Genomic DNA, 15,415 nt, shown 5'->3' on the forward strand with positions numbered 1-15,415 from the left:
TGTGTGTTGGTGTGCGGGGGGACAGAGGGGGACAAGAAGGGGCAGAGACTACTGTAGCTTGGCCTCAGTTCTCCATTATTCTGTTGTTTGATTCAACTAACGAGCCGCAGGGAGGTAAGATCACTGTCAAACGCCCCCCCCACGCCCACCCTGAGTCAGACAACCACGCGAGCTAATTCCATCACACTGTTAGTTTTACTTATTAAAGACTCCCAGAGTGAAATAATCCTTGCCGGTTGTTGAGTTGCGGGCTTTGTTTGCTTATTAAAAGCAATTTCACTCCCAAACACCCGCCCCCTCCCTCCCCCTCCACTGTATCAATGCAATAATTGCAATTGTTGTTGTTATTAATATCTGCATTATTAGAGGATGCAGTCCACCTGCGGGCATCTCCAGTGATTAAATTAGATCAATTAGCACTTAACCAGATACACGTTATCTACTGAATTACAACTACAGTGAGGCAGATAGTATAACAATCTTGCAAGATCACTCCAAGATCACCACCTAAACAGTAGAAACACAGCATTGATATTATTAAATGATGATAACCTGCAAGATAAAAGGAATGTATGGCTAATGCTAAGTAAAGATCAGAATCAGAAGTCATTTATTGCCACATTTGTTACACATTTTGTGCATAGGTGCAATATAAGAATAAAATAAGATACATTAAAATACAATAAAAAAATATACAAGCAAGAATGAACAATATAAACAGATACGTATGTTAAAAGATGGGTGTGGACCCCTGGCATATATTGGTGCGATCCTACTGCAAACACACAGTTATGCTTTGTTGTCTTGAATTTGAAACTTCTGATGAAATAAGGTTTACATGTATTGAATATGAACACTTTCACCAGTCCTAAATACATTTTTGAAGTATAGACAAAATCATTAATTTTCATAGTAGTGGGGCAGATCTGATGGCAGCAATTATTAAAGTTAGCCACCAATTGGCTCTCCAAAAATGTGTTTTCTTGTTCTTTTGTTGGTATTTCCTTAATTTGAATGATCTTGTCTATTCCTAATTCTCAAAATTTGCTACTTTATTAGCCTCTGGCATAAATGTGGTTACATTTTGTAAAATATTGCACAATTAAAAAAAAACATTTTCTGAAGAACTGTCATTGACGGCAGCTAACTAAGGCTAGAATCATTAATTAAACAAGGCAGTTGACTTCTGACACCAGAGTGTGAGGCAAAGGCATGAACTTGGTTGTATCTCATACAGGAAAGTGGCCACTATACATTACAGGGTGGTAAAAGGATCAACCCTCGACCTTGAATGTCAGACCTGCCGAGGATGCAATCTCTTCTAGTAAGTCACAGACCACCAACGTGCGTGTTATGAGGACAAGAAGAAAGACCTCAAGTCCCCTCAGGCCAATCCACCCAAAAGAAGAGATAGTAGCTATGTGAATTTGGAAAGCAATATTACCCAGTTCCACTCACTCAATCCACTGCCCACCAAATTCAATCCTACAAGACTTACTGGTTGTGGCATAGAGGACTCTTTGGGACAAAACAAAGCACAATATCATGACAGCTGCAGGCTGTTGTTTAGCAACACAAAGTTAGACTCAGCCAAAAAAAGATCCACCCATCATCAAGTAGTGATATTGGTGCTAGAAGCAAGATTCCACGGGAAGGTTCAAGGAACATAACAAAAGCTTGAGTGTTTTCTATGTGAGCACAAAGCAGGCAAATTAAGAGGACTGATGTACAATTTGGAAATCCCTTTAAAAGGTCTCATACAAACCGTGGTATGAGAACACGTTGAAGAATTCAGTTGAAAAGATTTTAGAGAGAAACATTTTTTCCAAACCTTTGTGCCTTACAGCCACAAACGCATCGAGTTATGCTGAATGTTTGAACCACCGTTTCTCAAAGTCCAATGAAGTCCCTTTCATGAATTCGATGGTATAGCTTAAGAGCTTGTAAACAACTCCACAAACAGTCTCGCAGGCCCTGAGGCTAGAAACCTAACCAGCCAAGGGAAGACCGGCATCTGACTGATCTGCACTTCTGTTTGTGTTAAATTAAATCAGTTGGAGGCAACCACCAGACTTGAATCAGTCTCCAATTACGCTCAAGCTATACTGCAGACACGTGTGAATTCTCAATTACAAAAAAAAAAGAATCAAATTAAGTATGATTTTGACACCTGTGCTTAACATGGCGGGTTGACGCTGGGTGCTGTCTCTTTCAGAAGGCCGTTCATCCTCCTCTCCGGGCCAGCGTTTTAACCATCACGTCATCACATCAGGTCATAATTAAGGTAAATCTTAGAAGTTTGATTACTCAGGCGCTGCATTTTATAGACTTTCAGTCAGGATCCAGGAAAAGAGCGCTCAGTCGCTGATGTTGTTGTTGGAAATGGGCCTAATGGCAACGGGCCTCTTCCCTTCAGTGTTTTATTGTGATAAGTGTAGTTGCATTTGTGGCTTCAAGAACAATTCATTTGCCATTATGTTTTGCACAAGGTAAAAAAAAAAATTGTCATCACCACACTTTCTGGAAATTAATCAGACTTTATTTAGGCTTATAGAGAGTTGAATTCATTAATATGATTCCAACATAGGGGCGTACATTAACATTTCATTATAAAGTAAAGTAAATATAACATTATAGTAACATAACAGTACATTTTACTACACTGTTTATCACGTACAATAACATAGTTGTCACCAGATGTTATCCAATAAGATCAGCTCAAAGAAAATGTACAGCAGCAAAAGGTTGTATGATTTGTGAAGCCTATATGTGAAAAAAGGCAACATCTGTCAGCGCAGGTGTTGGCTGCAGGCACATTAGAATTAAGGAGAGGATAGTAGGCACCCATGTGGCGTCCTCTGTGTTCTCGGCTCCCTGTTCCTTCTCTTATGTAATTCCAAAGAGGGTCCCTGTCTGATTTGTAAGGCGTGTGCAGCCGAGGTCCTGGAACACAATCTATTGCTAATTATAAACCGAGGCTAAAGCGCGACCGAGCCGCCACTCGGAAGAGCTCAGGGGCTATAACCCGGAGGCCGGGGGGGGGGAATCAGCATCTGCACACAAACACACACACACACGGGTGCGCGCACAGAAGGAGACATGCGTACATGCGGCCCCAGAGTGATTAGACCCGCCCCGCGTGTGAACAGCAATTAAGTGCAATCAGAGCCTTGTCCCTCTCCTCCCCAGCCCTCCCACCGTCTCTCTCTCTCTCTCTCGCTCTGTCGGTGTCTCAGCGCTCATCTGCAAGTTAGCCCTTTGACTTGTTTTTGTCTTGATAATTCTTTGAGGGATCCCTGGATATTTTGCATTTTACTTGACGTATTTTTAAGTAGCAAGAGAGACCATGTCAATCCGAAATGTTAAAGTATCCATGTGTGTTGGATTAAGCCCCGCCCAGAGCAAGAAGTGCTTGAACAAAATGAATCACAGTGTTTGTGTGAAATATTAGAACCAAGGGGATGTAGCGACTAACACCAACAGCTGTAGCTGGCAAGCTTAGCGCTAATCACTCTTTGGGTTACAGATGTCTCTTTTCCAATGGGAGAAGAAGTCAAATGAAACTGTTGAAAGCACAGTGGTCGTCCTTTGATGCATCGGCAACAAAGAGACCACGCTGGGTGAGGGGTGTTGGTCAAGGCTAATGCAAATTCCCCAACAAACAACACCAAAAGGGATCAACAATGGCAGCGGGGATCAGGTTCTCAGCAGAAACATTTGACTGAACTCGCAAAAAAGGAAACATGTCGATCCTAAAGATTACACAAATTGGACCCTAATACTCAGGCCTGTCTAATGGAACATATCAGAAGCTTTCATTTAAACTGATTTTCTTCCTGATTTCTTCGAAATGAATAGCTTAGTAGGGATAATCAGGTGTGTTTTTTTCTGCCTTAAATATCAAAAATCAACTTTAGAAAACGTAAACCTTATTGTGGTTTGGCTTCTATATATTTTGAAGACGAAAGCAGTAGCATTTGCAGAATAAACAATTTCATAGCACATTGTTTTCCTTTACATCACCCGTGTGAGACGGCTTTTGCTGACCTGTTCAGCCCATTGACGTGCTTGAATTAGCACTAGCTTCATGTGAGCTCGCTAAAGGTAACAGAAGTCAATCAAAAGTAGTACCCGCAGTAAGATAGATAAGCCCTCCATTATTATACATACAGCCTACTATGTGTATATCCTCAATGTCTCATCATTCGTGGGAGGCTTCTCGCAGTGGTCAACGTGTGCTGAGTCGGACCGCCCGCTTAGAGGCTCCCAGAACATCCATGCAGCACTTTCAAAAACGCTCTGCTCCTTGAGCGCATTGTCTTTTTCTATTTCTTCATAATTCCCCCATTTGGTACCGTCTTCCTTGTGGCCTTCTGCCTCTTGAGCTCAACAACCCTTAATCCAAAAGTGTTCATGTGTTCTGCTTCTTCAACCTTCTCCCTCAGTGCATCCTTCATCTAAAATCCTCCTGCGACTTGCCTTCCCAAGACCTTGGACTCTTGGCAGGGTTTTGGTTTTCTGTTTTTATTTTTTCCACTCCTTCATACCATCCATTCAACCTTTCCACCCTAAGTGGCCCCGTCGGCCCTCGAGCCATCTGTCTCCATTTCTCAGAACTTTTCACTCACTCCCCTTTTCCCCCCGCATCTGTATTTTCTAAATCATCTCTGCCATTTTATTTTTCATTTCCAAGACCTTCTGACACCATTTGAGCGAGTGGAAAAAGCAAGGACAAAACCACGGACAACGGTTTCATAAAAAGAGAGAGAGAGAGAGAGAGAAAGGCGTGAGGAGTAGAAGAGAGTTCAAGAAGCACGCCGTGTGTGTTTGGTGCCTCTGATCAAGTAAAAGATAACAAAACAGCAAAACAAAAATGTGGGGTGTGGGGACTGACAGTTATGGAGAGACGAGAGCTGAAATGGCAGGAGATATGGAAGGGAACAAAAAAAAAGAAAAAAGTGCTCGGCTGAAACGGAGTCAGTGAAACTGTGGATCTGTAACCTGCTGAGCCACGAGCACACGAAGCAGCAAACACACTCCCTGAGCCCCGGAGTAGAGGGTGTTTGCTCAGTAGTGGTCATTTCACGTTATGCGGTGTAAAAACGGGAGAATGGAGGAATGGATCAAACGTAAAATACATACATCTACATAATAATAAATAAAGAACCGTGACAGTAAGATGATATGACACAGAACACAGCTGCCCGCACCCAGTTCAAAACATTGGTGCTCACGTACCATGCCGTGAATGGATCGGGTCCAGTCTACATCCAGGACATGGTGAAACCCTAGATCCCAACCCGCACACTCTGCTCTGCATCTGCCAAGCTGCTTGTTCCTCCCTCACTGATGACATCATGAAGGCAGAGAGCCTTTACATCTTCTGCCGCAAACTAAAGACACACCTCTTTAGACTAACCAATCGTAGCACTTAAATTGTACTTATAATGGCTCTTATAAAGTTGTAAATCGGCTCATTTGATGAAATGGCACTTTCTTGCACTTCTGAGAGTTTGTGTCCCTATAGTTGAAATGCACTTATTCTAACGTCGCTTTGGATAAAAGCATCAGCTAAATGACATGTAATGTAATGTTATGTCATGTAATGATGTTTTAGCAACTTAAAGCAAATCCCAACACTGTATTGTTTTGGTCCCTCTGGCCGCTTTCATCAGTGTCATTTCCAGTAGACAACTTTTTGTCTTTTCCTTTTTCTAAACTGTTGGGCGAAAACAAATCACCAAAAATAAAACAAATGAGTGCAGATGAGACCGGCACGGATTAAGTATTTTAGTAAGCCAACCAGGAAGTTAGCTTCGCACAGGTTTCCTGGACAAAATAGCCAGTTTCTCTTTGATTATTGTATTTCCCTGAATACAAACTTCCTTGACGACTAAAAAGCTACTTGAAGATATGCAGACTCTGTATGTATTCATATATGAGAGATGATTTGTACCCAGAAAGAAGCACTTGAGTGTTGAATGGCACAAGTTCTCTTAAAGGAAAGTAACTGAAATGCAAATGTGTGTCAATGAATGGTCCTCCCACGAGGGTCCAGCTTCTCAAATGGGAGTTTGTGCGTTCTGACATTTATAGATTCCTGTGACTCATTCATTTAAGCTCTAGCTAAAGGGTCTGCCTGAGAATAAGGCCTGTCTACACGTTGAGTTTTTCTGCAGCTGATAACTGGAAAAAAAGAACGTTCTTCCCCATGAATGCATTCGCACAAAACACATTCAATTTTTCCCAATGCAGAATTCATTGAGTCACTCGCTCTTTTTCTGACCCACAAGCAGACATTTGCACCTAAGATATTCTGAGAGGGGACAGGGTGTTTTTTCTCATATCCCCAGAAAGAAATCACTGCAGGTTTAGAATCAGGTCTTGAAGGATGCTCTCGGAAAAGGAAGACGCAGCAGGAGTGCAGATGGGAGGTGATATCACTCTTTTAAATTAGACTCTCCCTCTCTTATCTGCATCTTTCCCCATCTCCCTCCACTTTATATCACTTATATCACTAAGCTTGTTATTTCCGGGTAGGGTATACAGTCTGGAGTGTATCAGAGAAGCAGTGGGCTTCCTACCTCTTTCGATTTCAAACATGACATGTTTTATGTCATTTATTTCATCAAAATACCTATATTTATAAGATATAAAATACCTATATTTCTGCATGTATTTTGTTTTTTGGATGTTTTTCTTTTTTATCATGTTGTCACTATCTGCCTTTGGGTTTTACTATTTGATATTCAGTAAGTCACATTACACAATCTCATGTATACGTGTTCACTGCTTTTAAAAAGATTGTGATTGACAAGCAGTAAAGGTCCCATGCCTGTAGGGTTGTGACGTCCCTGCTATGCGACCCGGTATAAGATGCTCTTAGATTTGACTTCTGAAGCGAGAATGTTAACATGGTGATAAATCCCGGTGGAACGATCATTTTAGAAGATTTAAATGTCCTTTCAGACGGGCAATTAAAGTATGAGAAAGATGTTTTTCCAAGGTGAAGGTGAGCGTAATACTATATGTATAATCCAGGGCAACAGCCCTTGATGGTGAAGTGTCCTCATTCAGAGGCCTGGAAACTCACATTGGTCTTCCTTAAATATGAACTTGTGAAGCACACAACAAACAACTATTCACAGAGGGTCTGATACTGATGCAGCAGAGAGGATCAGAGCCACTTGAGCTCTACAACATCCGGGTTTGCTGGCCATGAAAACCTTCTTTTCGTTTAAAGATTAACATTCATTTATGTTCATGATACTTAAAAAAAAACTCTTGTTTTTCCTCTCTTGTATTTTAGACTCACCTTCAACTGTCTAAAAAGTGATCTAAAACTATTGATCAACTGACCCAGAACCGGGAGGGGGGGATTGTGATCCGAGGGAGGGGATGTGTTTGCGTGCACACCGAGCCACCACCTGATGCTCGTTTTGAGTCCCATTTGCTTGGGTGTCTGATGGCGCCTCGCCACTGGTCTGAGAGGGCCATGGTAATGGAGGCTTGACAAATCGATGTGGCGCAAAGGAGAATTACTTTTTTGTTGTTGACTTAGGGCCCAGCGGGGCTCTTTCCTCCGACCCGATTGATCGGCTGTTGGCCCACTTCCACGAGCACGGGGTGCAACCTGATTTGGGGAAAAAGGCACTTTTCCTGCCGTGAATCCTCCTAACCCAGAATTGATTGAACTGGAAGGGTGGTTACGTACCTCTGGGATCCTCAACTGCCAGATTCATTAGGACATCCACACGTACAGAACTAGCAGCCACCTCCTCCTCTTCTGGCCTGTAGTGACCCAGAAACTCCATGTGGGTCAGATCCCCCGCTGTCTGAGGACGTGGGTGCCTCTATCCATCATCACTCAGTCACTTTTTATCCCACAAATTATGACCCCCCCTCCCCCCACCATTGTTTGGGTTTTTGCCTTTGTTTGTTTCCCCCCTCCGTCTTCTCTCTGCCTCTCTCATAGCCAGACTCAAATCTCCAAAGAACAGGCGGATCCATTTCCATTCATCTTCATTGCCAGCATCTCAGCACAGGCGCTTTAAGGGTGGCCAAGAAGCTCCCGTCTGCCTCTGCCGCCATCTACTGTCCACGAGAGTCACTGCTTCGTCACTGAATCCGAGTTGAAGTTTGCAACTGTAAATTGACACTATCTAGGATTTTGTCAACAGGGATTATGTGTTTAATTACCTCCAATCAGGCGAGCTAATGTAAAATAGAATTAGGTTGTCCTTGGAAACAATACCAGCATTACTGAGGCTAACCAGCTTTTTTAAGGGATGCTAACGAGTGAATCTTAAAATTGGCTCAAGCTTTTATATTAAAGTAATCCGTCCCTATTAAAAACAATAATGCATTACCAATTTCCTTGTGCTTCCTTTACACCTAGTTACCACACACAATAGATTTAATTTTGCTTTCAATTTTTTTTCATTTCCTTTTGATGAGCAATCATAGAAAGTTCTAAATATAATTCAATTACATTTCATTTGGAAAGCCCAAAACCTCCAATTTGGCTTTACAATATGCACCACCTACAACATCCTCTGCCTTTAAACCTTTAAAGGTGAACAGTTCAAAAAGTGTACACGCACACACACACACACACACACACACACACACACAGAGGCTTCTTCACTCCCGGAACAAAGCCATCTTCTACATAACCATAACTTTGTCACATGATCACACAATTTTGTGACCAAGATATCACTGGAATATTTGACCCTCGGTGACAGCACATTTAAATGTCAGCCCAGCTTTTACCACACTGTCCATGAACACAGCGAGTAGCACATTATCAACACATCAAACCCCATTAAAATCCATCTCAAAGAACAAAATCACACCAAACAGTCTTATATATCAGACATATTGAGTGCAACCTCTGAAGTACGGATGTGTGAGCCTGAACTGTGCAGGTCGCACGCTAACTAGCTAACAGCATGAGAGTCAATAGCCACTGTCACACACACACACACACACACACACACACACACAGACACACACACACAGACACACACACACACAGACAGACATCTGTCATCTTACACGGTTCCAAATGAGTCCCATGCTTTGTATTATGAACCATGTTTTTACAATGGAAAAATAATAAGACAATTATTAATACCCATCTTATTATAGTAAAGCTTTTCTTTTTTGCTACTGAGACACGGAATAATATTCTAAGAAATTCTTACTAGTTATAAAAATGGTAGCAGTAGAGAATAATAATAACAAGAAAATCCGTAGTGGTAGCAGGAATAGTCATAGAAATGTTATTAACAATAACTATAATAGCAGCAGTGGGTGTTAGGTACAACCATGGTCCCATTTAACCAAAGACCATGGAAACCTGCAATCCTGTATGGCCCTGTTCCCATTATATCAAGCATTCTACCAAACACAAATTGGAATTTCCCAAACGGCCCTGGTCAGTCAGGCTTGAGAAATTAGTGATGTTTCATTTTCATCATTCCCCTGAGCTGGATGCGACGGGCACACGCTGCTGAGCTGTTCTTCTGTCAGCTCAGCACACAGCATGCTGTTTGTTCAGTGGTTTATTCCTTCACTTAAAGTTATCTATCTACCATCCGGTTGTTTAGGCCTGTGTTTCTCTTGTCCTTGGATTGAAGATGTGGAAACATGGAAATGAAATGTGTTTTTTAAACCTGTCCACCTTCTCTCTCCACACTCGTGTAAATGCCAAGTGAAGGCTGATATAAACTGAACAGAGGGAAGTGCTGCATTCACCCCCCCCCCATGTGCTGATGACAGATAACATAGGCTGATCCTAAAAACACCACTGAGGGACAACTTTGACCCACAACTCTGTGTGTGTCTCCATGAGCGGCTTATAGAGATTCTGACTCATCGGCGATGGGTATTACGGGCACTTTGCCTTTGAGGAGAAATGAAGTGAGGTACAGTGAAGTAAAGTAAAGGGAAGGGAAGTAAGTAAGTAAAGATAAGACGAGAGAGAGACACGGAGAGAGAAGAGGGGTGAAGAGAAAAAGAAGAGAAGAGAGGGGAAGAGATGGAAGTAGAGAGACCCAGTGAAGAGAAGGGCTTGGTGATACGAGGCTACACCAAATAAATTGAATTGAATTGAAAAGTAAGCAAAGTGAAAAAGAAGAGAGAAGAAAGGGCGAAAGGCGGGTAAGTAAAGTGAAATGAAGAGACACCAGAAGCAGTTATAAAGAAGGAGACAAATGAGAAGTGACAAGAAGTAATATCACGTCAAACAAATAGAAGTGCAAAGAAGAGAGGAGAAAATAAAAAGCAAAGGGCGGGCAAATTAGGTGGGTTAACATACACCAAGAGAAGATGAAGTGAAGAAAAATGAGAGACCAGAATGGATGTTGAGTCAAAGAAAGAGAATTAAAAAGAAAGGGAGAAAAAAAGGCGAGTAGCAAGGAGATATAAGCAAGTACCAATATAAGTTAAGGACAGGTGGAGAGAAATGTCAAACAAACAGAAACAACGAGAAGTAAAGAGACCGCGTAGTGAACAGAAGAGAGGTACAAAAGGAGAAAGGGAGGAGGATAGGTTGATGCGAAAAAAGTCCTTTACAGGTCAGCTTCCTGCCGTCTCTAACCCTGATGCACTCACACCTTGGGGTCCCTCAGGGCGCGGCTGTCCTCACTGATGCCTGGATCTACCTGCTCTGATCAACATAATAAACCCAGAGGTCGGTGCCTGGCCGAGGAATGATGCGTAAGTGGTAAGAAGGCAGAGTGTCCACAGACCCCCCCCCCCCCCCCCCCCCATCACAGTGCCTCTCACACACACACACAGCCTGGAGGGTGGGGGGTAAATAAAGTCGGCAGCATGTCGTCGGCTACATGCTCGTGCTGCTAGAGGTAATACATTAAAACAAATTGCAAATCATGGTGAGAGAGGCCGACTCGGGGCGAAGCTGTCTCTATTCATCCGTGTGCGGTGACTAAACGTCACAATGGAAGAATCGCGGCGGGGCTCTGAAAATGAACGCTGACAGGTACAAATCGTTCAAAATGAAAATAAAAAGATGTACAAAGAAAATAGCTTTGTAGATGATTTCTGTGCAGAAGTAAAACTGAAGCTTTGTGAATGTGTGAAAGTTACTAGTTTAACTATTATTCAATAAAATCTTACGCTTAGCTCACCATTTTGGCATTGTATCACCATACACATTGATGGGAAACACTTTTTTGCATCTATTTAAAAATGCCAATTTGATCTTATTTATAATTTATTTTTTAGATCAGGCGAAACCAACTTGCCGGTTGGTCCACAGCTCAGGCTGACGGGTGCAGAGGAGAGGGACGCCGTCCCAATGGTGACCTGCGGCACACTTTCAGCAATTTGACTTGTGAACTGTCACTTTCAATGAAATCCTTCGGTTGGACAGGGCCGCACCGAAGTGTGAGGGGAATTGGTCCACATACCATTAGTCAAAGTTGTTTGGTAGGACAATATAATTAAATCATGATCCAATTCCGAGTCATAAGTGATGTTTGCACATGTATAGCACATATAGGTGCACAATTTTAATTCAATTTGACAAAATTGTATGGACTAAAATCCATTAAATACATAATATATTAATAAATGAGAAACATTAAACTAGCTAAACTCACTTAAGTTTACTCTAGCTTCAAAATGTCTTTTTATTTCATTTTAGGACATTGTTATGTACTTATGGAATTTGAAAATGAATTAAAGCTCATGTTTTGGTGGAAACATTATACCACATGTGGTATGGCATGCCAAAAATCTGAGTGAGACAGACAGCTCGATTTAGCTCCTAACAGACCATGCAGTAACAACAACGTGGGGGGGTCCAAATATGGCACAGGGAGGGGTCTTCAAGTTTTACTTAGATGGAAGTCAGAAAAACTGAGGGATTTATAAAACGATAGGGAGAAAAGGAGAAACAGAAAGAGGCTGTGGAAGAGGAACATGGGAGGCTGAGAAAAGGAGTAAGTGAGAAAAAGAAACTGAGCTATTTGAATCCGCTCAACAGCCGTCGATCAGGCCAGCTGACCGCTATTTCCAGCATGAGATGATCCACCAGCTGTGGGAGGGGGGCAGGAGAGCACACACAGAGACAAGAGAAAGGGAGAGGACAAGAGAGAGAGAGAGAGAGAGAGAGAGAGATGGGGAAGAATTTATTCTCAGTCACTCAAGAAGCGTGACACCAGAAGAGCTTCACCTCCTGAGGAAGCAGAAATGGGAGGCGGCCAGTCCCAGTGTAAACCCTGGTGTCCTTCTGTCCCCCACTCTGTGGCCAAATCCCAATGTCCCCCCCCCCCCCCTCCCCCCTAAAGACCGGACCCTAAGCTCTGAACCCTGGATCCTAAAAAGTTAAATATTTGATGAATAAAGTCAATATATGATTTCATTTTTAAAAAATCCTTAGTGTTTCCATGTAAATTAAATGAACAGGCTGAAGGCACATGTACCGCCCTCTTCATGTCTCGGGCTTGGGCTTCATTAATGGCTCAACACGCCTGCCCGAGAGCCCTCAAACACTGGACGAATTGACACTGGTACAGAACCAACCCCTCGCGGAGTCAGCGAGAGCGCACCTCGAAGTGCGTGAGTCCGTCAGGGTAGGGATATTATAGGCGCTAGTGCAGATAAATGAGTCCCCTGTGGCCTCTTAACTCAGCAGCAGTGCATTGCGAAAGATCTGGTGTCAAAGCCACACACAGAAACATGTCCACCAAAAACCTTATTAGCACTGGTTTGGGCTAACAAGGGCCTATTGCTAGAAATGGAATATAATATTAATGTGTGGAGAGGGTCCTCCTCATTTTCCAACCGTAGCCCAGAAAGGACAAACCAAACCCCTTATTTCTTAGATAGCCCCCCTTGTATTTTCGTGTTTTTTTGCATCGACCACCCTGGTCCTCCGTCACGCTTGGCTCACGGAAGAAGTTTTAGTTTGGTTGCAATCTGCCACCTCACCACTAGGTGGGATTAAATACTATCTGCTGTATGTGAATGCGTAACTCCTTCCTACAGAAGCCCTGAGTGCTCAAAGGAGAAAGAAATCACACCCGGGAACCCATTTTAGAGGTCTGATGGGGCAGCACTGGCTCAGGTAGACAAGAAGAGCGGGTCATGCCCCAATTGGAAGTTCGATCCCTGGCTCTTCCAGTCAACATGCTGCCAGGAAAGATATTATTAGTTTAGTTTAAGTGTTCCGTGATGAAATTCAGTGGCAGGTAAAGCGCTAACGGGCCTCGAAATGAAACACATGCCTCGAATGGTGTGCAATTTGTTCCAGTGGAGTTGACCCCAGAGAGTGGATCACTCCGGAGTACGCTGGGTGTGTACTTCACAAGTACACCTCACCGTGTTCCCCCCCACAGAGCTCCACAACTCAACAAGGTCAAGGGGATCAGCTGTTTTTAGAATTGATCGTGAGCTCTTGGCCAGAGGAATAAACAGTGCTTATCGGAAACGTAGTTTCAAGCCGACAGACACCGGAGCAGCTGGATGGGGTCGTGGTCCAAATGTGCGTAGAGCTCTTGCTCAAAGTAATACCCACTTAATTATTTTAATAGATTGAATACATTGAAAGGATTTATGTTTAAAAAGAATAAGGAATATATTGATGTTATGACAGCGCTATGTGGAATGACACAGGGCACAGTTCTTTGTAAGATCATGTATATATAAATCCATTTCACTGAAGACTTGGAAGGAGCGTCATCCTGCTGTGACCTGCTCCCCTCTCTGCAGTCTGCGTAATCACGCTTTCAATCGCACTTCATCACCTCATAATTACATCTGTCACATTGGAGGCAGCGCTCCATCACAACTACAGCAATCACCCGCAGCAAGAGAATGTCCGATGTGTGTGAGCATGCACAACGGGACGTTTTATTAATGTGCTCCGTCTTTCCTTCAATAGTAACAAGTGATCAGATCAAAAGGCGATGGTTTATTTGTGGTTCATTTGTGTATCCTCCCACATGGGTCCTTCAATGAGAAACACAGACTTTCATATCTTTCATGAATAATCTCACCCAATACTCTGAGATTAAAAGAGATTTATTTCTGTAGATTACCAGGCAGTGAGGCTCCAGATGTAGAACTTTAAGAGCCAGCCAAAATCTCTAGTGGGAGGCGGATCTCTACTTTCAGAGGCACATAAGTAATATTTCCTGTGTTTTATCATATTGAGATATATATGCATATAAATATAGAGAGAGAGATAGATGCTTCCTGTCACAGTCATTCGTTTTCATTAGACCGGTCTAGACCAGTGTACTGGATGCACTTTGCAGGACTTACAAAGCAGCCTGGGTACGCTCTGGATTACTAAGATGCAGTTGTCATGATGAAACCAAAAGAATCTCTTTGTAAATAAAATTGTCTTTAATCGCTTCTGGTTAAAACAAAGATTTGTGTAGCTTAGTGTTTTTACAAACTGAATGGCTGAGGTCTTTCCCACGCCGTTGATGCAAATCATCAACATTTTAAATCAGCTACAATTCTATTAGCGGAATCGTTGTCATTTTTGCTTTGTACCTGAAAGTACGAAGGCACCAAGAAAAAGAAAGAAACTAGTGATAATTTGTTGATTAATCATGAAAAGTCTAAGTTTCTCTTTTTTCAATTCAAAAATTGTTCTTGGGCCAGTTGGTGTTGTTAGGATAAAGTTGATTTTGTAGTGCTTTTTTCTGCCACAAGGGGCTGAAACTCTCCTAAATAGAACTAAAACAATTAACGTTACCTTTTTTTAAATTTAAGTTTGAGTTATACATCTTTTTAACACAAATGATGTGAATATATGGATGAATTAAAACTAAACTGGGAGATGACAGGAATGCTAACTGGAGCATGGTGTGACGTCACACGTCAGCACCTTGTGGTCGAGATAAGTATTACAACAATAAGCAATTAAATAATAAGGCACGAAATTCACCTAGAAAATGGATCACCAGCTTTTTTTTTTCCTATTTTCACCTCGCATTTGCTTCCTCAACTGAAGGGTCATTGACAAATGTGAAGTAGTCCTCTCAAACAGCTGACTGTACCCTTTCAAGCGGATTCCTAACTTTTTAAAATAAATTAATATATTTTCCAACAGTTTGCTGTGACGTCAGTCTACTGGAAAAGTTTCTGATCATGTCTGAGGAGTTGTCATTGAGTCGTTGTGACACACACAAGCTTTGATCTCCTACCAGATCGACACTTGATGATCTCTCCGAACTCGTCCTCCACGGGCTCGTTGCAGTAGTCCTCGGGGCGCACGGCCTCCGCCATCGATTATGGATCACCGGGCGTGAAGAGTGTGACGAAAGGGACACTTCGAATCGACCAGAAGGAGGGGAAAGACTCGCAAAATGCCAATAACAGAACAATCAGCCAAAAGGTGGAGCACGAGAGGGTGACACGGGAACCGAGC

The 15,415-nt window shown here is 42.5% G+C and overlaps 1 protein-coding gene across 11 annotated transcripts in view; it reads right to left on the bottom strand.

Annotated features, from left to right (window-relative positions):
• Window positions 1-15,415, bottom strand: part of dmd (dystrophin) — a 202,169-nt gene extending 186,754 nt beyond the window's left edge. For all 11 annotated transcript variants that reach the window (XM_062561338.1, XM_062561339.1, XM_037454435.2 and 8 more), the window contains exon 1: window positions 15,192-15,415. In XM_062561338.1, coding sequence (XP_062417322.1) covers window positions 15,192-15,273 — 82 coding nt within the window. In that variant the 5' untranslated portion in view covers window positions 15,274-15,415. The remainder of the gene's footprint in view (window positions 1-15,191) is intronic.

Source organism: Pungitius pungitius, chromosome 3, assembly GCF_949316345.1.
Source record: "Pungitius pungitius chromosome 3, fPunPun2.1, whole genome shotgun sequence".
Lineage (NCBI taxonomy): Eukaryota > Metazoa > Chordata > Actinopteri > Perciformes > Gasterosteidae > Pungitius > Pungitius pungitius.